The 23,900-nt window shown below is 33.9% G+C and overlaps 1 protein-coding gene across 1 annotated transcript; it reads right to left on the bottom strand.

The window, feature by feature from the left end:
• Positions 1–1,571: 1,571 nt before the first annotated feature.
• LOC137928664 (periodic tryptophan protein 2 homolog) lies at positions 1,572–23,823 on the bottom strand. The gene is made up of 17 exons (XM_068771583.1): positions 23,720–23,823; positions 23,464–23,576; positions 23,292–23,386; positions 20,825–20,953; positions 19,318–19,748; positions 17,772–17,943; positions 16,445–16,612; positions 15,155–15,407; positions 14,078–14,225; positions 13,160–13,351; positions 12,665–12,810; positions 11,554–11,701; positions 10,747–10,890; positions 10,539–10,648; positions 8,896–9,044; positions 6,892–7,096; positions 1,572–1,701 (listed from the first exon to the last, which is right to left on the bottom strand). The coding sequence occupies exons 1-17, from the start codon at positions 23,735–23,737 to the stop codon at positions 1,572–1,574; spliced, it is 2,751 nt and encodes a 916-aa protein (XP_068627684.1). The 5' UTR covers positions 23,738–23,823.
• Between the last annotated feature and the right edge of the window lie 77 nt (positions 23,824–23,900).

Here is a 23,900-nt window from a genome sequence, read left to right as displayed (position 1 = left end):
TTTTATTTTATTACTCATTTATTTTATAGTGTATTAACCTTTATTATACTTCTTCCAAGCACAACGAAGGACGCCTACATACAACATGGACAAACTTGTTAAGGGAGATAGAAGAGGCCGCAAATCGGTCTTATCGGAAATTTAAGCCAAACACCAAACATAACTCCTGAAGATGCCCCGTGGAGGGATGAAACACGTGTTGAGTAATTCGGTGGTGGCGGTTGTGTGATTTGCATTGTTTGCCGCATACGTATTAATCAGCGGGCTGGCGGGCGGCGCATTTCATTGCACGACTACCACTGCATGTGCGGAAGTGGCTAAATATTGGTCCTTTTCTTACTTAGAAAAACCTTTGTCCTGCACTGTAAGTTTGGTTTGTATAATGTACTTGTATTTCTAAAAAAAGTTTTCGTTAGAAGTAGTAATTATATTAAGAAGGTAATAGCGACCGTCTAAGTTTGATGTTCTGCGTTCCAAAACACTTGTGTCACCGATTTCCGAATAAAAAATCTGAAGTCTATATTGCCAAGGAGACAATTTATTTTGATCGATCTTACACTGAAGCCAAGTGCGTTTTCTGTTTCTGCTGGTTCCTGCAGTAAAAAGAACGCTTATGGGGCAATAATAAATTGTGTGTACTTCACCTGTCAGCTGTCTATGGACATATCTGCCTGAAATAAAGAAGGCTACATGATATCGAATCACCTTAAAGATGTAGTTTAGAATCGCTTGCTTTGGATGTGGTACAGACCACAGGACCATAAACAATAATATTTCATTTATCATTTAAAAATTTCGCTCCAGACAGGGTTGTTTTATTTCATTTTATATATTTTTTTCACGTTACTTTTATTTGCGCGCTCTTCTTGCATTCTTCTTATAATCTTTCGTACTTCATCTTTCTTTCCACGTTTCTTCTTTCATTCGATATCATTCGTTCCTCACCTCATTCCTCAGTTTTACATGTCATTATTTTATTTTAATCATTTTGTTTTGTACATTTCATTTCTTTTTTGCGTTATTTGCTATTTTATCGTTCACACTTATTGTCATTTTTAACTTTTATTTCTACCGATTGCTTTTTCTGCAATATTCCTGCAAAGATCGAGGAATATTGGTCTCTTTTAGTCCTCCTTTATTAGCGACGCCATTAACTTCTCGCAGATCCTCATGCCTAACCGGCATTTGGAGTCGATTCAGACGCCATGTTGCAGTAAAAGAAGGTTTAATACTACATCGAGTTAGGAAACATTTGTGTGGTCAATGTTCACGATTTTACAAAAGAACCACGAATAATGTTCAGAGAGCGTCCATTGGTAGATTTGAAACGTTCGAAGAAATATTTTGTATTAAGAGTTAATACACAATAAATGGCTTCATAGAACAGCATACATTAAGAATGAAATTTGCAACCAAAAGAAATACAGTGTGCTGACTTTATTTTCCTATCCTCTTGGGTCTGAGACATTTAGCATTCAAACCGGCTGACATGAAGAGATGAAATCTATCGTATTTTGAATAAAGAATTTAAAAAAGAATACAATATTGTTTTTTAATTTTTATTAATTTTTTTAATCTGTGTCAGAAAAAGTGCCGCGTCCACTAGATTCGTTGTCCGACTCCATGTCCACGTCTTCCTGTTTCGGCGCCATTTCTGCAACGGACTTGATACAGCGAATCGTATACTTATTGAAGTCGCATCTGAAATATAAATTAAAAAAATTAAAATATTATACACGTTTAAATCGATCCTATAAATTTATAAGATTTATTATCTATTCCAGGGGTTGCCAACTTGCGGCCCGCGAGCAACATAGTTCTTTGAAAGATATTTGTAATTCCCGATAAATCTACGGTAGTTCCCTTTTTGTTAATCTTAAAAAAAATATCCTAAATCCAACCACTGATCAGTATTAACTATAACAGGTGGTGGTTACCTAAAAGTAATACTAAGAAGTACAGCCACCTTACTAATTAAATTTTGAATAATTTTAAATAAAATAAAAAAATGTATTATATTTATTAATATTTATAATAACATACATACTTTAAACGTTTATTTAAATGTTGGCAATATGATTTGCGAGAATCGCGCCTTGCGAAATATTACAAACTAACAATGCCAGCGACTTTGTTCGCGTGGAATTTAACAAAAAAAATATTAAATTTTTTCGTTCAATAATTTTTCTAAAATAAAAGTAACCTAAGTTACTCCTTATTACATCAGCTGCCAGCCAGTATAAATCCCGTCAAAATCGTTCCAACCATTCGGAGATTAGCTTGAATAAACAGGCAGATATACAGATAAAAATTTAAAAACAATGTTATTATAATATATATATGTATATTCATATACATGTAGTAAAAATCATTTATTTCATTATTTCAAACAGACAATCCCAATTTATTTGTATTGATTTTGATATGCAAGTGAATGGACAAAAGAGTTATATTATTTAAAGTAAATTAAACCAATGTATAAAACACATTGGCAACACTATTCTCTATAATCCTAGGAACAAAAATATATAGAGTGGAATTAATTGATTTTTATTATTGGTCAATACAGGCAAAATATTTCTGGAGCATTTCATGAGAAACCATACTCAGTTACGTATTGCAGTATAGGCTTTTATCAAACCAAGGTTCCATTGGAACCCGTGTATGTTTAAGTGTGGTTCCACAAGCTAACTAGAAGGCATAAGCCTTCCTCTAAGATATCCATGGGGGTATACCCCATGATATAGTATAATAAGTAAGAAAAGGACCAATATATAGCTACTTCCGCACATGCAGTAGTAGTCGTGCAATAAAGTGCACCTAATAAATGTAATGATTTGACTCTGTGTTTGACACTAATCGGTGTAACATTACTCCAGAATTACCCGTGAAGGGGTGAAACACGTGTTGAGTGATTGAGCAGTAGTAGTTGTGTAATTTGCATTGTTGCCGCATGCGCATTTATCAGCGGGCTGGCGGACGGTACACTTTATTGCACGACTACGTCTGCATGTGCGGAAGTAGCTATATATTAGTCCTTTTCTTATTTAGGATGGACTTCCGCAAAATAACGCCTGATTCCATTAAATATAAAGTATAAACGTCACGCTTGGCAGGAGAGTTGATGATTGCAGTGTATCGTTATGGCACGCAGAGGACGCCTAGGGGGGTGGTCGCTGGTTCCCTAACCGCGAACAGCGTGGGCGAACCGAGGTTGGATCCAGATCCCTCCTTAGCTCGCTTGTGGTCCATGCTGCCGACCCAAGAATACACACATCAACACTACACAGCTCTACGCAGGTAGAGCGCTTTACTACGTGCGAACGTCTTAATTCGACTAGGTCCAGCTTTGTTTATTCTTAAGTTCACGAACCCTTCCGTTGAACCTTTAAAAGCCTCCGGGCTAAAAGCATCAACATCAACCTAGAATAAGTAAGAGGATGCTGCTTCCCGTCATACAAAGCACGAGTTATATAAGATTCAAACACGCGACCTTCGATCGCAAGTGCTTCTTACCACTGGACTACCAGTGCTAAAGTTGAATGAAATTATAAAGAATGAAGTGTATGTTTGAGATGTATTTTTTTATTTCAAGCAAGAGGTTTTAAATCTTTTTTTTTCAACCAGAAATAGGCCACACACATCGTCCCGTCGGTGTTTTATCACCATTATCAAATTATCACACACTTGACCTTATCAGATGACGTTGTCAGGTGATCGATGTTCCCTTACGTAACGCCACGGTAACTAAACGGAGATTTCCAACGCTGTATAACCTTGTCACGTTCAATTTCATATTCATTCGACTTACTATATATATATATATATACTTTTTTTTACTTTATTAAAACGTGCAAAATGAATGAATGGATATAAATATATAATATATAAATAGATAAAATATACCACTTGATAGAATATTAGTAAAAAAATGCTTTCGTACAAATTGTGATATCTACACACATATTCACATAGATTTTTTTTACATTAGGAACACCGGAAAGTAATGTCGCTTTCTTAAGTTAAATTCGCGCGACTACATTTTTAACAAGTTTTTATTTCTAATCAAAAATATTTACTTTCGTTATCAACAACCTTTTGCCATCTAGTATACAAATTTGCAAAGCCGGAGCGGTAAAAATCTTTGTTTTTCTGTAAAATATGTCGACAGGAACGATATTACTTTCCGGTCCCTCTAATATATACAACTATATACACAACTTTTAATTTAATTGTGTATTAAAATTCATAATGTTTAAATACGATATACGTGTAAAAACCTACATACATACAACCTACCCAAAAATAAATATTTTCATAATTCGAATTACTACATATTAAAATTAATTATTGTTTACTATCTGCCTGTACATACTTTAAATTACTAGAAGTTAAATTATATATATAAAATTTAATTATATATATATAAATAAAATAAAATAAAGAATAAAAAAATGTACCTAGCCACCTAAGAGTCATAAGATGATAGAAGAAAGGCGATGAAAGCAAGAAGTAATGAAAGAACAAAATGAAAGATATTGTGATGGAAATAAGGTAAGAATAAAAGAAATTGAGAAGTATGACAGTGAGTGAAGAATAAAGATGAAAAATCTGAAAAACTTATTTGTAAAGACCCTGATCCCAACTAATTAGGGGTACGAGAGGCCTCTAAATCTCTCTAAAATCAAATTATAATACTAATGTTGCCTGTATATAGAATAACTTGATATCCGCAAATAGATATATTTCATTAGAATTTTTCGCGTGAATTTCGTCAGCAGATTATATGTAGACATTGAAAACTCAGCTGATTGGTTGCGTAACGCAAAACGCGAGAAACACGATCCGTTCAGATAATCTTCGTCGATATAAAAATTACAAAGAACTTTATTTCGTTTATAATGTCCGAGTAATATTTATAACGAATATTAATAATACATTTTTACTATTAAATAATGAATAATTTCACTTCAGAGAATTATAATCTAGTATCATTCATTAGATTTCAGAGCACTACAAACGTTGAGACCATAAAAATAAATCGCGATATAATTCGTAAAGAAAAATCGATTATATTTACTATTTAAAAAAATTACACAAAAAAATCAATACGTCAACATTTAAAACGAGAGATGGTTACACTGGGGTTTTATATAAGACATTGCACTAGGAACTAAGAAATCCGTGCAGGAACGAAAGTGAGAGACATAGTCCAGTGGATTTGTAAATTGAAGAGATAGTGACAGATCATATATCTCGCTGAACAGCTGGCCACAGGGACCTTGGGGTTCAGGTGTCGACCAGCCACAGAGATGGATGAAGGGCGCTTCCAACCAGATTAATAATCTATGGAGATGCCTATATCCAAAAGTGGAAGTCCTGAGATGATGACCATGAAAAATTACTGAAACATCGATTTCTGTTGAGTAGTTCATTGTAATAACGGTGATCGGTGATTAATCACCTAGGGTGATAGGGTATTTTCAACTAACAGAAATGGAGGTTGGCAATATAGAGTAGGGATGAGGGAATGGTCACACGAACAGTAATGTTTAAAAACTGGACAAGACACCAATGACTTAAAAACCTGAGATTTAAGTAAGGAAATGCTTTAAGAGGCTTAGTAAACACTGTGAAATGCAGAAACGTGAGCAAAAAACAATTCGGAAATATTATATGTGATTGTTAAAACAGAGGCTCGGACGCCTTTGGAATGGAAAAAAAAACATGAAACATTGAACTCCTACTATATTTTTAATGGATTCCGGCGTTACCTTGCGGAAATCCATCCTAAGTAAGAAAAGGACCAATATTTAGCCACTTCTTAGAGTCTGACTCTGTGTTTGGCACTAATCGGTGTAACATAATTCCTGTAGATTTGACGGTGGCAGTTGTGTAGTTCGCATTGTTTGCCACATGCGCATTTGTCAGCGGGCTAGCGAGCGGTGCACTTTGTTGCACGACTACCACTACATATGCAGAGTGGCTAAATATTGTTCCTTTTCTTCCTACTATATTCATGCAATTCCTCTTCACCATATCCAAACAATTAGAACAGTTTATAACCCATTGATGGATATCAGCCTTCATCAAAGAATTCCAATAAGACCAGTTTGAGCGGTCAGGAGCAGATGACACTGCATATAGTCTTCCAAGTCCCTCTTCTGGATGAAGGTAATACATGTTCTAAGCGCTGTCTGTCGCTGCCACTTCAACTTGCTAATGTATGAAGTGGTGACCATAGTTATGTATCTTAAGGTCAAGACACTAGATGCTGGTCGCTTCCAAACCCTCATTTTTTATGACCCTGTCTTTTAAGGCTCCAGTTTAACCCCCATCATAGGTGGACAGGGTATGTACTTACATAATAATAATCTTTTATTTTTATTTCTTTTCCAATCTTTTGTCCTTCTATCTTTCATTCTTTCCTCTAATTTCCTACACCATATCTTTCTTTCCTTACATACATTGATTCTTGCTATCCCTTCCCATTAGAATTGTATAATTTCACGTATTATCATTTAACAATTTATTTATTCGTAATTCTTATTTATTTTCTTACCAATTATCGCACTTTATATATTTGATTTTTATAGTTTTCCCTATTACCATCTTTCAGAACTCCAAAAAAGTCTGGCAACACTATTCTTTACTCACCAGTGTTGCGACATTCTCCTTCTCTATTCTCTTTGCTAACCTGTTATATTGGAAATCAACGTGGGAAGCCTTTTGCCCAGCGGTGAACGCCTTACAGAGACACATTTGCGTAAAACTAAATAAATTACACAGTTCAAAGTATTTTATCAACAATCTGTTCTAATATTTCTTACATCTAATTAACCATCACATGATCACCACACGGGAAAAAAGATGATGAAAAAATTGACTTACATTTTACTTAATTGGGAGTATTTCACTGTTAACACTTTCTCTAAGGCAAGTAGCACACTGGGCGGAAACTTCGTTTTGTCCGTCACCAGCGCCCTCACCCACAGCAGGAGATGCTCCAGGTGTCTGCTGTCTTCCAGGAGCCTGGCTACGGAGTTCGCCAGGCGGTACGCATACTCCTCTTCCAAAGCCCTCACCGTTAGTTCAACTGCGAATACGCTAAGATTATTGTACACATAGATGACACGCTTTATAAAATTGTATGGTAATTAAGAAAACATATTATACGAGAAATCAAGACGGATCTTGGAGGCTCCGAAAGAATGCCGAAATTGAGACTATAGTAGCACAGCCAAATATCATCAATAGGCGAATATAAAGCTCAACGAATCCGCTGGCTTGGTCACTTGGAGCGAATGGGATCGGATCGGAGCGTGAAGGTAGCGTACCTGGAAAAATCGAGGGGTCGAAGACCAGTGGGTAGACCCAGGTATCGCTGGATCGATCGCGTTGAGGCAGACTTGCGCGAATTGAATGTCAGCCAATGGCAGACAATGGCGCAAGATAGAGGAAAGTGGAAGTCTCTCGCTTCGGAGGCCAAGACCCACTTTGGGTCACTGAGCTAGCGGAGTAGTAGTATTATACATGGTGCTTGGAAATACATGTAAAAGCTTTTAAATGGTGTATGTATAGCTCATTTGCTAATAATTTATATATGGTATGCCCTATACGTATACAGGATGATTGAATAAAGGAATGAAATCTTTAAAGAGATGAATGTATATCACACTCGTCAGCAAAAAAACTTTACAACTTTTACACCTATATTGAATCACTCTGAAGTATGTTACATTAATTTAGTTTTTATATTACAATGAGACAGATGATCATCTTCTAGCTGTACAAAGTCTGCAAGGACAGATATTAAACACTAATTAATTTTAATACGTTGTAATGCGATTTTTGAAAATATTTTTTCTTAACCCTTAACTTGGCAGATTTTTTTTAAATATTACATTAATATTCATACCACTTGACTTTTGAAGGTTGCCAACAGAAAAAAACTGAACAAGCGTTCGAAAATTAAGAAATTACCTAAACATTCACATACAAATGATTACTTTGCGTTCAAAATTGAGGCCACTATTTTTTTTAATTCTGATGTATATCTACAGATACATTTTCAAGAAAAGGTTTAACATATCATTAAGTTATATATTATTTTTCTTCACCTCTTTAAAGTTTACACCGATAACCAGACACCATGTATAAAAGGACGTCCCACTGTAAACACAACCATTGTATTTTAGATGGGATTTAACATACAATAATTGACAACAAATGACATTTACATTCAACCTTTGAAAGCACTTATAACTCACCCTGTATAATGGAACATACCATTCAAAAGAAATACATCAGAAATACAAAATTTATATTGATCAAAATGCAAGTTTAAGGCAAACTTTACCTATAACTAATCATCCTGTATAATAAAACAGTTTACATTGAATAATTTATATATTTGTATCAGATTTGATACAAATTCTATAACTCCTTGAAGTTCGGTATTAAGAAGCTGTTTCCATAATTTCTTAGCCTTAACATTACCCTTATAGAATATTAAGAATATAAACATAAATATTGTAAATATTTAATGGAATCAGGCGTTACCTCGCGGAAGTCCATCCTAAGTAAGAAAAGGACCAATATTTAGCTACTTCCGCACATGCAGTGGTAGTCGTGCAACAAAGTGCACCGCCCGCCAGCCCGCTGATAAATGCGCACTCAGTCAATTAACTCACTCTGTGTTTGGCACTAAGTTGTACACGTGTTGAGTGATTTGGTGGTGGCGGTTGTGTGATTCGCATTGTTTGCCGCATGCGCATTTATCAGCGGGCTGGCGGGCGGTGCACTTTGTTGCACAACTACCACTGCATGTGCGGAAGTGGCTAAATATTGGTCCTTTTCTTAAATAAATTTTGTAAATCAAAAATAAAAACGCACTATCAGAACAAGGTACGGCTTCGACGCACTCCTGTATAACTTTATGCTCATTGAGCTGAAGCGCTCCCACCAGGGCGTTGCCCCACTCGCCATCTTCTAGAAGCTTCTTTACAGCAAGAGGCGTTGAGCCGGTCTCTAGTCGGTACGGTCTGAAAAATTAATACCAATTTAATTCCCGAAGACACTTCATGATTGCCAATGTATCGAGTATTGTTATATCACATACATACATATACAAGGTAATTATTTATTTATTTAATGAGCGTGCACTGCATGTGCGGAAGTGGCTAAATATTGGTCCTTTTCTTACTTACAAGGTAATTTAATTATATGTGTAATATTTTAAAAGTTTTTCACATATTTCCGGGCAACCTGTATAAAGAGATCACTATGATATATATAACAGTAATTAATTTTAATATTCAGTAAGTCGATTTTTAAAATATTTTCTTACTATATTATTATCAAACTTCTTATGGCGTCTGTATTCATTGATTTTTGGATATGGTGTATCATATATTAATTGATACCAATAATTTATACATATATATCCCTTCAAAAAATTTACACCTATAACCAATCATCCTGTTCATATATACACACATCTTTATCTAGTTTTATGAGATACTATAGCATTTACGGTAACATCATAAAAAGATGACGGATAAAAGGCAAGATTTAAGTAAGAAAAGGAGCAATATTTAGCCACTTCCGCACATGCAGTGGTAGTCGTGCAATAAAATGCACCGCCCGCCAGCCCGCTGATACAGAAACTGTGTTTGGCACTAATCGGTGTAACATAACTCCTGAGGATGCCCCGTGGAGGGGTGAAACACGTGTTGAGTAATTTGGCGGTGGCGGTTGTGTGATTCGCATTGTTTGCCGCATACACATTTATCAGCGGGCTGGCGGGCGGTGTATTTTATTGCACTACTACCACTGCATATGCAGAAGTAGCTAAATATTGGTCCTTTTCTTGCTTAGGATGGACTTCCGCAAGGTAACGCCTGAATCCATTAAATATTTAAGATTTAAGTGACATGAACAGGATATGAAGGTTATATTTTCATTTATCTAACACTGGCTGTGCCTGCGACTTCAAGAGGAATTAACAAGAAATAATATTGACTTTATTCACTTTTTTTTCGTTAAAAATTTTACTAAAATAAAGATAGCCCGAGTAACTATTTCATCAGCTACCTGCCAGTATAAGTCCCGTCAAAATCGATCCAAGCATTGTAGAGATTATCCGAAGCAAAAAGACAGACAAAAATTAAAAAAAAATACATTGTATATATACCGTATACATATTTATATGCATGCAGTAAAACGCGATTATTTTAATATCACAAACAGACACGCCTATTTTATTTATATGTATATATCAATGTAACTCATGATATCCTTCTGCGACTGGAGAAAGCTATGAGTGGTAAAAAAAATATTTTTTTTTCTCACAAAATATCTCCATCTATGGTATCGGTTTAATATTGTCACACTAAGTTTTTAAAAAAAATATAAAACTAAATTATTATTAGTAATTATAGACTTTTTTTAGACATAATAAAAGCACCACATTATAATTTATAATAAATTTTTAATCTGTAGAAAAGAGAAGAAATAAAAAAGAGTAAAAGAGTTACCTAAATGTGCCGTCGATACCAGCGTTCTGACTGTACACGAGGAGTCCCTCTGTCGCCGCGACGGCGAAACTCTCTCCCGTAGGAGAAAACCTAATACAATGGACGCGAACCTGCAACGGTAAAGAAAATTAAAGAAATTTCATTGTCCTCTCTCTCCTTCTGTTTTATGGAGAGTCTTATGGAGGAGTTATCTTTTAATTAATAGTACCTCGGGTTTGACGTTCCTTTCCGCCATATCACCAGCCTGAACTCCTGGCAGACGGATCCTGACGTCACTGCCCTCCAGCTCAGTCCTCTCTTCCACCAGCGCCATATTCCCGAACTCCGTAAGCATCCGTCGATTCACCACATCCTATAAGTATCATCAAAGAAATAAATATAGAGATATTTATATTAAAGTATGCCTATTTTGTTACTTTTTGTTTCTTTATTTATATTTGTATTTTTACAAAATTGGTATGTTGTCGTATAGTGTAGTAGTGTAGGAGTATTGTATCTATTTACATTTTTAACATTGTAACACTGAACTCAGCGACTAACTAGTCGAGCTGTCAAGAAATGTATAGTTAATTTCAGATATATATGTATGGGTGGATGTATGTATACAAATATATATATATATACACACATACATAATAAGCCATCATACTACATCACAGAACATCAGTTTACTATGTACGTATATACATATAAAAATATTTAAATATATATGAGACAGGCCTCCCCCAAAGATTACTTGTTTTGATTGGAAAGAGACAATCGGCTAATTTCAGCTTCATAGAGCGCTATCTCTGTCCCACACTATTGTATGGCGTTATCACTTATGTGACGTTTTGGTAGTCGTGCGACAGAGATAACGCTTTACAAAGCCGAAATTAGCCGATTGTCTCTTTCCAAAGGTTAATTTGCAATATTTATCGCCGGATATTGTATGTTTAATGGGGTTTTCCGTCCGATCCAACGTGGTGAATATGTAATAAGGTGACCCATCCCAAGTTATTTGTCATGAACTCACACTGATGGCATCGAGTGATCGGTTCTGGGTGATCACGAACTTCTTTATCAGCACCGCATCCTTCACGCTGTATAGGCACACGTGCTTCGAGTTACCACCTCCTAGTATACAGCCTCCGTCAGCCGAATAACATATCGTTGTAAAGGCTCTGCAAAATATTTATAAACTTTAATAAATAATAATATACGGTATATATACCAAAACAACGTTTTTTTTAAATTTTGTCTGTCTGTTTGTTCAGACTAATCAATTAAATGGCTGCACCTATTTTAACAGGATTTATGCTGGCTGGTAGCTGATGTAATAAGGACCTTTTTTTTAGAAAAATTCTTAAACATTACACTAGACCAACTAAATATTTTTTTTATTTAATTACACGCGGCCGAAGTCGCGGCCACAGCTAGTCTTACATAAAATATGTCATAAAACCAGGGACTAATGTAAACAAAGAGTTCAAGCATTATAATGTGATACAAATATACAACAATTTAATCAATAACATACACTTCATAGTAATAAAACAATTCTTATGAATGTTATTTAAAGATATTAAAATAAAATCGATTAAAAATTATTCATAATCAATCAAAACCTTCAATATAAAAAATCAACACAAATAATATATTATATAGTACTTTGCGCGTAGTTCACTATAAACATCGTGCAATTGACAGTTTACTATGAACTGCACTTTTGACAGTTCGATATGAACTCTGCACGTTTGACAGTTAACTATGAACGTCGTACATTTGACAGTTCAGTGCGAACATCGCGCGTTTGACAGTTCACTATGAATTTCGTGCATTTAACAGTTCAGTGCGAACTTTACGCGTATGACAGTTCATTATGAACTTCGTGCATTTGACAATTCAGTATGAATTTTGCGCGTTTGTGGGTTCACTATGAACTTCGTGCATTTGACAGTTCAGTTTGAACTTTGCGCGTTTGACAGTTCACTATGAACTTTGCATGTTTGACAGTTCACGCACTGTAAATATATAATGACGTTCGTCAGCTGCGTCGTTCAGTATTTATTGATTACAAAATTAATCTCTTAGGGAAATAAAAATTATATTGTTTACAATAATTACCACAAATCATGTCAACTTACTTTGTTTTGAGCAACTTTGCAGCGGTGACAAGGTCGGTGTCAGACCTACCAGAGCCCAGGTCGTTTCGTCCCTCGATACTTCCACTTTGGTCGCAGGTAGTAGCGTTGAAAAATGAAATGTTTCCATCCAAAGTCGACACCGCAATCTAGACATAGTGTGTTTGATCTTAAAGTCTAATTTAGCGAAACAAGGAGACGTCATTTATAAAAAAACATTCCGTCATAAGTTGTCACAGCATAATTCAATAGATTTTAAAGTCGAATTCATTAAAACACAAAGTCATTAATGTTACAATAAATATTTCTGTCCAAAGTAGATACAGCAATCTGGATATAATGTTATTGAAGTTAAAGTCGAATTTAGCAAAGCAATAACTCAAGTCTAAAAAAAATAGTCCGTAGTGAACACAGCAATCTAAACATAGTGCAATTAATCTTTACTTTGAATTTTGCAAAACAAGTTATCTCCCTAAAACAAAAAAAATAAACTTTTACCTCTTCTCCATCAGGTCTGAAAGCCACCTGAAGAGCATCGGAATTCAGCTGAACTATTTCACAGTCTGAACTGGTCTCTATACAGTTCCAAATTCGCAGCGTCTTGTCCCAACTGGCTGAAGCCAAACGCGAGCTGGACAAGGTGGGGCTGAATGCGAGGCATGCTACTGGTGCTTCATGACCTCCTAGTACCTGTTGAGTTGTTATAATTAATATAAACCCAAGAGAAAGGTCCGCAATATAAATAATAAAGGCCTACAATATAAGTAATAACGGCCCACAATATAAATAATAAAGGCCCACAATATAAATAATAAAGGCCTACAATATAATCAATTTAGATGACAAAGGAACTACTACTACAGTACCCGGCAATTAATATTGCACATCGACCTTTGGAAAGAAACAATCGGCTAATTTCGACTTCGTAGAGCATTATCTCTGTCCCATACTTATGTGACGTTTTGTCAGTCATGCGACAGAGCATGCCATTAGCCGATGTCTCTTTCCAAAGGTCGATGTGCAATATTCATCGCCAGGTACTGTAAAATGTGGTTATTTTAATATTACAAACAGACACTTCAATTTTATTTATTTGTGTAGACGTAGATAATAAAAATATCAATAATTATAAAAAATCATGATTGTCTATCATCAGGATATAGCCAGTATCTTTCGATAGAAGGGACAAGAATCGACATCATCGCCATGATGGCTATATCCCCTGATGATGGACAAATTATTTTTTCTATATTCATTTCAACCTCTGGAGGTCCACTCGTCTACACCGATATCCAACAGAACCGGTTGGAAGCCGACTTCCGATGACGTTACCAAGATTATCTCTCCACCTTGTGGATACGTGGTGATACTCCAAAACCTTAAAGCTCTAGCTGCCATTTGTCAAGGTATACTCACATCTAAAAGCTTTCCAAATTTAATCGACCATATAAATATTTCGAAAACATCTTGCCCCCCCGCGGCGCAAAGCTCGCTACTGGAGTCCAAAGCCACGCAGCCGAATTGCACCAGGCTAGGAGAAGTCAGCGTCCGAAAGTTTCGGTACCTGAAAAATGTATTTCATGTCCATTATTCAAAGTTTAAAATTGATTAATGCCAATGTGACAATCCCATTTTTACCCGAATCTACATCTAATTTTAAATAAAGAATAAGAGTTTTTTTTTTAAATCTAGACGAATTCAATAGATTAAAAATATATGTTTTTGACAGAATGAGATGTCAAAACAATGACCTGGGCTCAATGACAATATTAAAAAATAAAACAATGTTTAATGCCTTTTTGAATAGGTATTTAATTGCATTTTGTGTTATATTCACTTTCACGTATATTTTAATATTGTTTCTTTTAATGACGTCATAATTAATGAAATATTTCATCTAATAATTCTCTCGTTAACATTGATTTTAATTAAGGAACAGAATTTTTTTTATGGACCCACTAGTTTAGAACTTAAAATTCGTATTTCAATGAGGCCAGTTTGTAGCATATTTTAAAATATGTAACTTTATATATTGGGGCTATAAACTGTTTTTTAGTGTTCCAATGTAGATAATAACATTATATAAAAAATAATAATCTATTTTTTAAAACTTAGTTACAACTAAAGTGAATTAGTACTACCAGCATTTTACTTTTTTTACAAACCAAAGAGTAAATTAAAATATCTGTTACCGAATGTCAAACATTTGACGTCAATAGACAGCAATATTAAAAGTGTACCACAGAGTAAACAATAAAAGATAACAGATTTTTGTTTATTAATATATTAAATTAAAAAATAAAGTGACCACTCTGAAACATTTTTTTGTCTATTACAGGGCATAGAGCTAATAACTTTTAACAGTACAAAATCTTTATAGACGCGGCATGGAAGCTGTCACCAGGTGGACCAGACGTGTTGGATATCTGGGAGAAGCCTATACAAGGTGCATTAGGTTACTATCAGATAACAATATGGTGAAAATTAAATTACCTCGTAAGATCATAGCATCTGACAGTTCCATCAAGAGATGATGACACGAAGAACTTCTTGTTCGCACTGAACACAATACCGGTTACCGTTGATTTGTGCTCATGGAAGGTGACAAAGCAGAATCCGGTTGTGGTGTTCCATACCTTCACTTTACCATCGTACCCACCAGTAACTATATATAAGCCGTCAGGCGAATATGCCAGGCAAGTCATGTCTAAAGAATGTCCTTGTTGCTTCATCACGTACTGTTCACCTAGAGTTAGAAAAGTTTGGGTTAAAAAAAAATTAAAAAAGGTTCTAGAAAAGCATAATGGTAACATTCACAAATATGGTGATGAATTACAAGTTGTGTTCGAAGATCATTGCAAAGTTAATATAATTATGTATCTGCATAATAAAGTTTAAATAAACCTTAAAGTAATCTGGTTATTATAAACTGTACTCTATATAATAGTGTAAATTATGATTGATAATTGTTCCTCGCCTTCATTAATCACATTAATCCACTCATTTATGTATGAACGAGGATGAAGCGAGCGAACAGTGAATTAGATAAAGATGATATTTACATACATTTGTCACTAATTGTTATATATGTAATACATATTTTATGTTTATTATACATATGAAAATGTACAGTACCCAACGATAATTTTTGCACATCGACCATTAGAAAGAGACAATCGGCTAATTTCGGCTCCGTAGAGCGTTATCTCTGTCGCACGAAATACAAACAGTCCGGTATCTATTAGGAGCTGTTACAACAAGTATCATTTGCTTTTTTTGATAATTATTTTTATTCTTTGTATAAAATACACCATTTTTTTCTATAAGTGGTTGCTTTAGATTAGGGTAAAATAAAGTAAAAAAACATAATGCAAGCAGACATCTTCCTACAGATCTAACTGAAATCTATAGGGAAGGTTTATGTCCAGCTGTGGACATTACACAACTGAAATAATGATGTTGTCTTTAAATTATTTATAGTTAAATACATGTATGTGTGTAAAGTACTTTATATGTATACATATATTTTTAAATTACAAAAAAATATACATTATAAGGGTGACCGAGAAGTAATGTCGCTTTCTAAAGTTAAATTCGGACGACTGCATTTTCAACAAGAATTTATTTCTAATGAATAATATATTTACTTTCGTTTTCAACAACCTTTTGCTAGTATACAAATTTTTAATATCAGAGCGGTAATAATCAATCGCTTTTTCTGTGAAATATGTCGACAGAGACGACATTAGTTTCCGGTCCCCCTAATATAAAATTTTAACTTACTCTGCCATTCCCAAACTAGAAGTTGTCCAATATGTGGACAACCGAAGGCAATCCAATCACCTTGTGGTGATACTGCTACACTACTGATACGGTGCTCCGAAATATTCAGTGTATGAACAAGGTTCATATCCGGCATCTCGTGTAAGAAGAACACGCCATTCGTAAAACCTGATAATAAATAAATTGACGAGGATATATTAGATAAAAATGTTTTACCAAAAGTCGAGGCGTTTTGACTATTTATATATACATTGATATACATAAATAAATAACAAAACAAAACTTATCCTTTTAAATAAATCTTTTACACCTATTTCTAGTCAACCTGTATAAAGTTACCAATCAAGAGCAGTGTTTCCCAAACTTGTTTGTACCATCCCTCCTCACCCTATGTAACATACATAATTTTTATATTAAAGCAAAAGCATTAAACACATGTCGAGTCCATTTTCGAATTACCCCACCTAACGTTCAAATTGACCCACTGTGGGGCGTGGCGTTATTTGCCAGTAGCAATTAAATACATATTTAAAATGTAAAAGTATGTTTTTTTCACAAAAACTATGTTTATTGAAATTATTTAAACAAAACTACAAAATATGTGTATTCAAGTTAGATACAATGGCACACATATGAGAGCACTCCTAATAATTCTTTAGATCAGTGATTCCCAAAGTGGTCTACATCGACCCCTAGGGGTCTATCAACCTGCAAGGGGTCTACGTCAACGAAAAAAAATTTGGGGGTCCATGAAATGAAAATGGGGATCCACGATAGTGGATCTTAACACATACACTGATAGTAACTATTAACTTACATCATACTATCTTATAATATCAAAACATTTACATTATTTATAAAAGTACCTATGAAGTAAAAAAAAATTTATATATGTATATAAAATTGTGTAAGTTGTAGGATGTTGGTATTTGCTTTGTGGTCGCAATACATTTTGAACATACACTAAACTTTATTACAGTTAGAAATTTACAGGAAATCAATATCAGGTAAGTAGGGGGTCTACCCAACACGGAAAAACATGGCAAGGGGTCTACAACACAAAAAAGTTTGGGGAACTCTGCTTTAGATGCCGGTTTTTTAATTATTATCAGTATTTGGATTTCACTAATTTTATGGTGGAATAATAATAATTGTTCACACTAATAATTTGTTTTGATTTCCCGGGATCTGACATAGGTAATATAAATTTAAACATTGAAATAATTCGACAATAATTCGGAGCCAAAAATAATAGTTTAAAGAACCACAGTTTGGTCACCCCTGATATAGATAATATAATTACCTGTTATTAGACCAATATAATTACCTGTTATTAACATTTTAGTGTCTTTATGGTACTGAGCCGCTGACAACTTAACAGTACGATCCGCATTCCTGATTGCATCTCCAATGTAATGTCTTCCAAGTTTCTTATATGTCAATTTTTTCTCTTCGCTAACAATACTCTCTTTTACAATCTTTTCTTCTCCATCGCTGTGCTAGAATAATTAAATTTCAATTTTAAGGTTATTAAGAGAGACAGCCAACATACCTAGCTGTACCTGAATACCAATACAACTGCCCCAGCACTATTGTATCAGTGGAATATAATACTGTTAACCCTGGAGGCTTTTACAGGTCCGTCAGAAATGAGATCACTGAACGAAAGGATCCGTGAACTATTCATAAATAAAAATAAAGACATGTTCCAAATTCCACAACGGTAATCATCGGAAAGTACCAGTCCAACCACCACCAGGACCAGTAAACCAAGGTAGTGTAGTGTAGTAAATATGAGTCTGGCTTTGGTGGGCAGCGAGGACCACTTGGCAATTTATAGGATATATGATCCAACCTTGGACCACCCTCTATATGCCTCAGTTTGTATGTTGTGTTGTGCTTGGCTTGGCAACACACGCGTGTATATGATGTGACATCACAGGTGATTTTGATACAATGGGAACAGCGCTTTCAGTGTTATGGAAGTCTATGTATTGCTTGAATTGTAGAAACCCCAAGATGGTATCGGTGATTATCATCTTTTTGACGCCTCTTGGGTGGATTAGGGTGAATAGAGGCAGTTTAGGTCTTTAAGCAGGCCTGCAAGATCTTATTTTAACTCTAACTGCCATACATCATATCCGAAATTACATTAATATAATACATTTTTTTTTAAAAAAGGGAAGCAGTTACAAAAAGAACTAACTAATGATCTACCAATCTTTATATACCTAAAACATCAGTTAGCCAGTAAGCTTTATATTTAAGATGTCAGAAAATAATATATATATAAAATAAAGTAAGCTACATATTTGCTGATAAGATAGCACCCATCTATAAATTTTATGGTAGTACTTACATGGATCAAGGGTTCAAAATAAAGCATTAATATATAATTTTTAATATAGACTGGTTGTGCTAGCAGCTTTGTCTGCATGGAATTTAACAAAAAAATTTTTCTGCAAGATTTTTTCTAGAATAAAAGTAGCCTAAGTTTCTCTTTATTACATCAGCTACCTGCCAATATAACTCCCGTCACAGACAGACAGTCAAAAATTAAAAAAAAAATGTAATTTATATATATATACATACATATATCAGTGTTTCCTAACTAGATTCGACAAGTTTTCAACCTTTTTACTTTTATTTAAAAATTCTGAACTTTATACATACAAAAAAACTTTAGAAAGTTTTAGATGGATAACGGCACAAAAAAGGTTGTCAAACTCTGATATATACATTCATATGCAGTAAAAAGCGGTTCTTTAATATTACAAATAGACACTGCAATTTTATTTATTTGTATAGATTTATTAAATTTTAATATAGATAAGTTCCTATCTAAATTATTGACAAAATAAAAATTTACTTACATATTCCTTATCTTTCTCAATAACGTCTTTCTCGTCTATATCATCCTCACTGTCTTCTTCCTTCTGCAATTTTCTTCTCTTCTTATGCGATATTTGCACAGCTGACGTCACCAAATCATCAGCATCTATGCTCGATTCCCACAAACAGACCTGTCCGTTCCTACTGACCGTTATGAGGTCCAAGCTCTTCTTTTCAAAGAACACCCCCACCATTTTATCAGTATGTCCACTCAATGAGTACATGTTTAAGTTGTCCAAATAATCAACTGTGTAGATTTTCGTTGTCGTGTCCTTGGAGCCGACAGCCAGTAGCTTGGAACATGTAGACCAGTCTAAGCATGTGACGTCATCATATGCCTTTTTAAACACTCTCTTCATTATAAACGAACGGAATTCTCCAGTAAAAGTACATGGTGCTGTCATTATGAACACTGAAATATAAAACTTATTTTTAAATAATAAATGAATTTAATAATACTATATTTATTAAATATATATAACACTGATTATACATGTAAACAAAAATAAATAGTCAAATATAAGATGAAGGAAATGGGACTTAGATTTTAGATTGTCAGGTCGCAGGTTCGAGTCTACATACAATGTTATATAATTGACACTTTGTACATTAATTATATAGGATTGTCACTGCTCACTGCAAACAAGTTTCAGGAGGATGGGCAGCCTTCTCTGTATACCTCTGTATACAACACTTGCCAAACCACTTGCCAAGCGTGGCGTTTAGGTTATATCCCCCCATAAATATATTGTATGCCTTGCAGCGGGCGTCTATGGGCTGAAACGACGAAACTGAAGTAAAATCTTGAGAATAGCTCGAACATTTCGGCTATTTTTTTTATTGAAGTTATGACAATCGGAAAGTTATTATAGTGAGAAAAATGTAACTGTATATTTGCAACGAAAATGGTAAAAAAATTTTTTATCCCCTATGAATTATTGGAACAAAAGAAAATATTATTTTTTAATAAAGTTAATTGAAACACCGCTTCATTTTCGAAATTAAACACTCAAACACTCGTATTTTTCCATTCCGGAATTTTTAAAAGTGCTTTCTATTTATTATTAGCCAACATTTTGGGTTTATGTATATATAAAACTTAGTATGCAATCTCTGTCTATATCAGTGTATCTTGATCAATCTTAAAATTTCTATGCTCTCTATGTAACATATTATATTTTTTTTTATAGCGATCAGTGTTCAACTCATGTCGATTTTATTTTCGAATTGACGCCCGCTACAAACCATCTTTATCAACACTGGTTTATATAACAGTATATCTTATTACCTAGACTCTGAATTAAATTTTATCACCATATCAGCAAATAGCCATCAACTGAAAGACATAGATCTCCACCAAATATCACCACATTGACCACTGGGTTACCTGCATCCAACTTTTTCCCGAGTCCAATATGCAATATCTACCGACACGTGGTCGCCACTAGAGAACCTTCCAGCCCAATCTAAGAATAAATTAATTCTCACCAGTATCATCACAGCAAGCGGCAAAATACTTCCCGTCCGGACTAAACTTGACTGCGTTCACTTGTTGTTTGAACTTGTACTTGTGTATAACAGCACATGTAACGAGACTGATCATTTGCGCTTCTCCCTCTGGAATTTACACAATAAAAAAATTAAGAAGCTAATTATACCACTTAATTTAAGATAATCTCCTATTTTATTTATTTATTAATATTTATTTCAAATAGGAATGCCTATAGTTATACATAATATAACTTAACCCTTTCCTTACCGCAGTATGTTCTGCCAAAGTGACGCTACTGAACCTGGCAGCGCATAGCGAACTGTGCACTTGACATGGCGGAAAGCTGATGTTCGGGTTTTACTGATATTTTAATTAAAATTACAAGTTAGGATAGTTCTTAGTAATTTATTTTGCTGTGATATATCCTAAAACAGGAATCTACACATATATTTCATTACAATTTTTACATTCATATTTAGATTCCTGTGTTTTGCCATTTGCACTGCAAACAAAGCAAATTCTACTTCGATTTATTCCTACTGATTTATAAATTGAAAGCAAAATGTCTATCAGTCAACCTTAGTAGATTATTACTGTCGTAATACTTATATATATTTTAAATTTTAAATTTAGTTTTTAAATACACACTATACTATTGAATTGTTATTGAGTAAAGGCGCATTCAATAACATGATTTTACTCTTAGAGAAATCAATAACAATGTAATATAAGAAACAGCAAATGGATGCATCCTGGTACACACAGCATGTCCAGTGAATGCCGTCTAACTCCGGTGCAAGTAATGAAAGGGTTAACATTCAATTTGTTCGCCTGTTGTACACAGCACTGGTCATAATTATGCTGGCTTATATCTAAAGCAACACCAACAACTGCACAATACAAAACTAGAAGCATTCATATTTACATATATCTTTCTCTGTCACACACATCATCAGTTGACCCGCACAGATGACTCATGTGATAGGTTATAAAGCAAGGATTGTGATTGGTTGTATTTTTATACATTTATTTTTTATACAGGATAGTTTTATTATTTCATAAATTTCACTTTGTTCTCTGCATGATGTACTTATCTAAATGTAAAAAACTAAATAAAATAAAAAAACTAAATGGCTCTCATGCATGTTAAATTCATTATTGCCAAGATAAACTACTTTTAATAGTAATGGTATAAAAAGAAAATGTAAGATCATATAAATGGCAAACAATACTATGGGCAAATCTGTCATCTGTATATCACTACTCTATATCTGAATATATTCCTTTATTACAATTACTATCCACTTTGGACCATATATTTGTATCTCTTGTGTCTGTCATGAAAACGTTAGAGATACCAGAATCAGATCCAGCTCCTGGATAATGGTATTCTTTAAATTAAAGCTTTATCCTTTCCAAACTCTTCCTGGTAGAAGAACCCATGAGAAACTCCCACGGGTTATTTTTGTCATTTTAATAATACATATAGTAGTGGAACAATTCGTTTCTAAGTTGTATTATAACTGAAAAATGTACTATACATTCACCTCTTTACAAATCTTACTTCTGTTAACAATCATCCTATAGATGAATATAACGAATAACGAAAAACAAATAACGAAATTATCCTGAAGGTAATCTCGCACTAAATGAATTAGATTTTATATGCAAACTTTAAATTGACTTTCATTACTTAAACCAAATATGGTAGTATGATTGATACTATTTAAACATTGTTAAATTTATTTATTTACACTTTTTTTGTACACACACACCATAGATAATAACTAAAATATAAAAAAAGGAAGCAGTCTTATCACACAAGGTGATCTCTACCAGACAACCTTTGGGTGGAAATGAGAGATATGAAGGTGATGGCAGTTTAGGGTGTACATACAAATACTATACACACACACACATACATAAAAACATGTATATACATGAATACACATACACATATACATATACTCATTTATACACATTTATGTGGAAATGGTAAAACACTTATGACAATAAATAATAAATTCTACACAATATTCTTTTCTGGAGACCAAGGAATTGCTCTTTTACCATTTTTAAATGCTGACAGCAATTTAGCACATCTTATTGGTTCTGCTAACTCATTCCATAACCTGACATCACCAATAGTTAAAGATTTTTCCATATATATAGTAGAATGAGCAGGTATAACCAATTTCAAGTTCTCTAATGATCTAAGTAACTTATCATGTAAGTCATGTAGGTAAAGAACTCTAGATTTAAGTTAAGAGGTAGTAGGCAGGTTTAATGTTAACTGGTAGAAATTTTGTGACTTTCTGGCAAGCTCTTCTCAGCAGACCAGCTTTGTGGTAGTAGCTTAATTGTGGTCTGACCTTTTTATATTAAATATAATTGATAATTTAATAAGTGCATGTATATGCCTTACCTATTCATGTAAATGATTCTAAATTTGAATTTACTTACTCTCATTAACAGCCAAGAGAACTGATCCGTTAGGAGATACATCAAGCGCTGTATAATTGTAATGACTTTCCACTGATAATGTGTTGCTTTTATTTCTGAAATATTTGCGCCAAAAATATTAAAAATGTAGAATTTTATTTATAGCAGATTACATTGAATAAAATTTTCTTACTGTTTCAAGTTATAAATAGTGATTCTATTGCCAACTGGACTGATCACACAATTCCCATCGTTGGTAAAAAGTACATCACCCTTTCTATACACGGTTCCGAGTAAATTTTGAAACTGGAATTAAAAGAATTGTTTGTTAACAGTTTTATTAAAATTAACACGCTGGTTTATTATAAAACCGATATTACTCAATCTCTTTGATCTATAAAAAATGTTAAACTCCCTGATAATAAAGGAAACAATGGTATATGACAAACCTTATAATTAAACTTCATGTTTAAAATGTATAAAACTTTACTTTTAAATTAAACCTATACAACAATATCTCGTTCGTAACCAAAACAATGTGATACGCACATGATACTTATTGACAAGTGACACTGACAATGATATAAGTGTTTACATATTTGCATTAGTCAAACTTTAAGTTAAATTTAA

This window comes from Battus philenor, unplaced genomic scaffold, assembly GCF_028537555.1.
Source record: "Battus philenor isolate CCGP_79_NKW_IND1 unplaced genomic scaffold, ilBatPhil1.0.hap1 SCAF_4, whole genome shotgun sequence".
Lineage (NCBI taxonomy): Eukaryota > Metazoa > Arthropoda > Insecta > Lepidoptera > Papilionidae > Battus > Battus philenor.
This window is presented reverse-complemented; position numbering and strand designations above follow the sequence as displayed.

What these genes read in the sequence shown, in the direction of transcription:
- LOC137928664 (XM_068771583.1), bottom strand. An exon ending in ACTATTTATAACTTGAAACA is followed by an intron (nt 23,387 to 23,463) that starts GTAAGAAAATTT and finishes CAAATATTTCAG; the next exon opens with AAATAAAAGCAACACATTAT. An exon ending in TCAGACCTGATGGAGAAGAG is followed by an intron (nt 12,811 to 13,159) that starts GTAAAAGTTTAT and finishes CACTATGTCTAG; the next exon opens with ATTGCGGTGTCGACTTTGGA.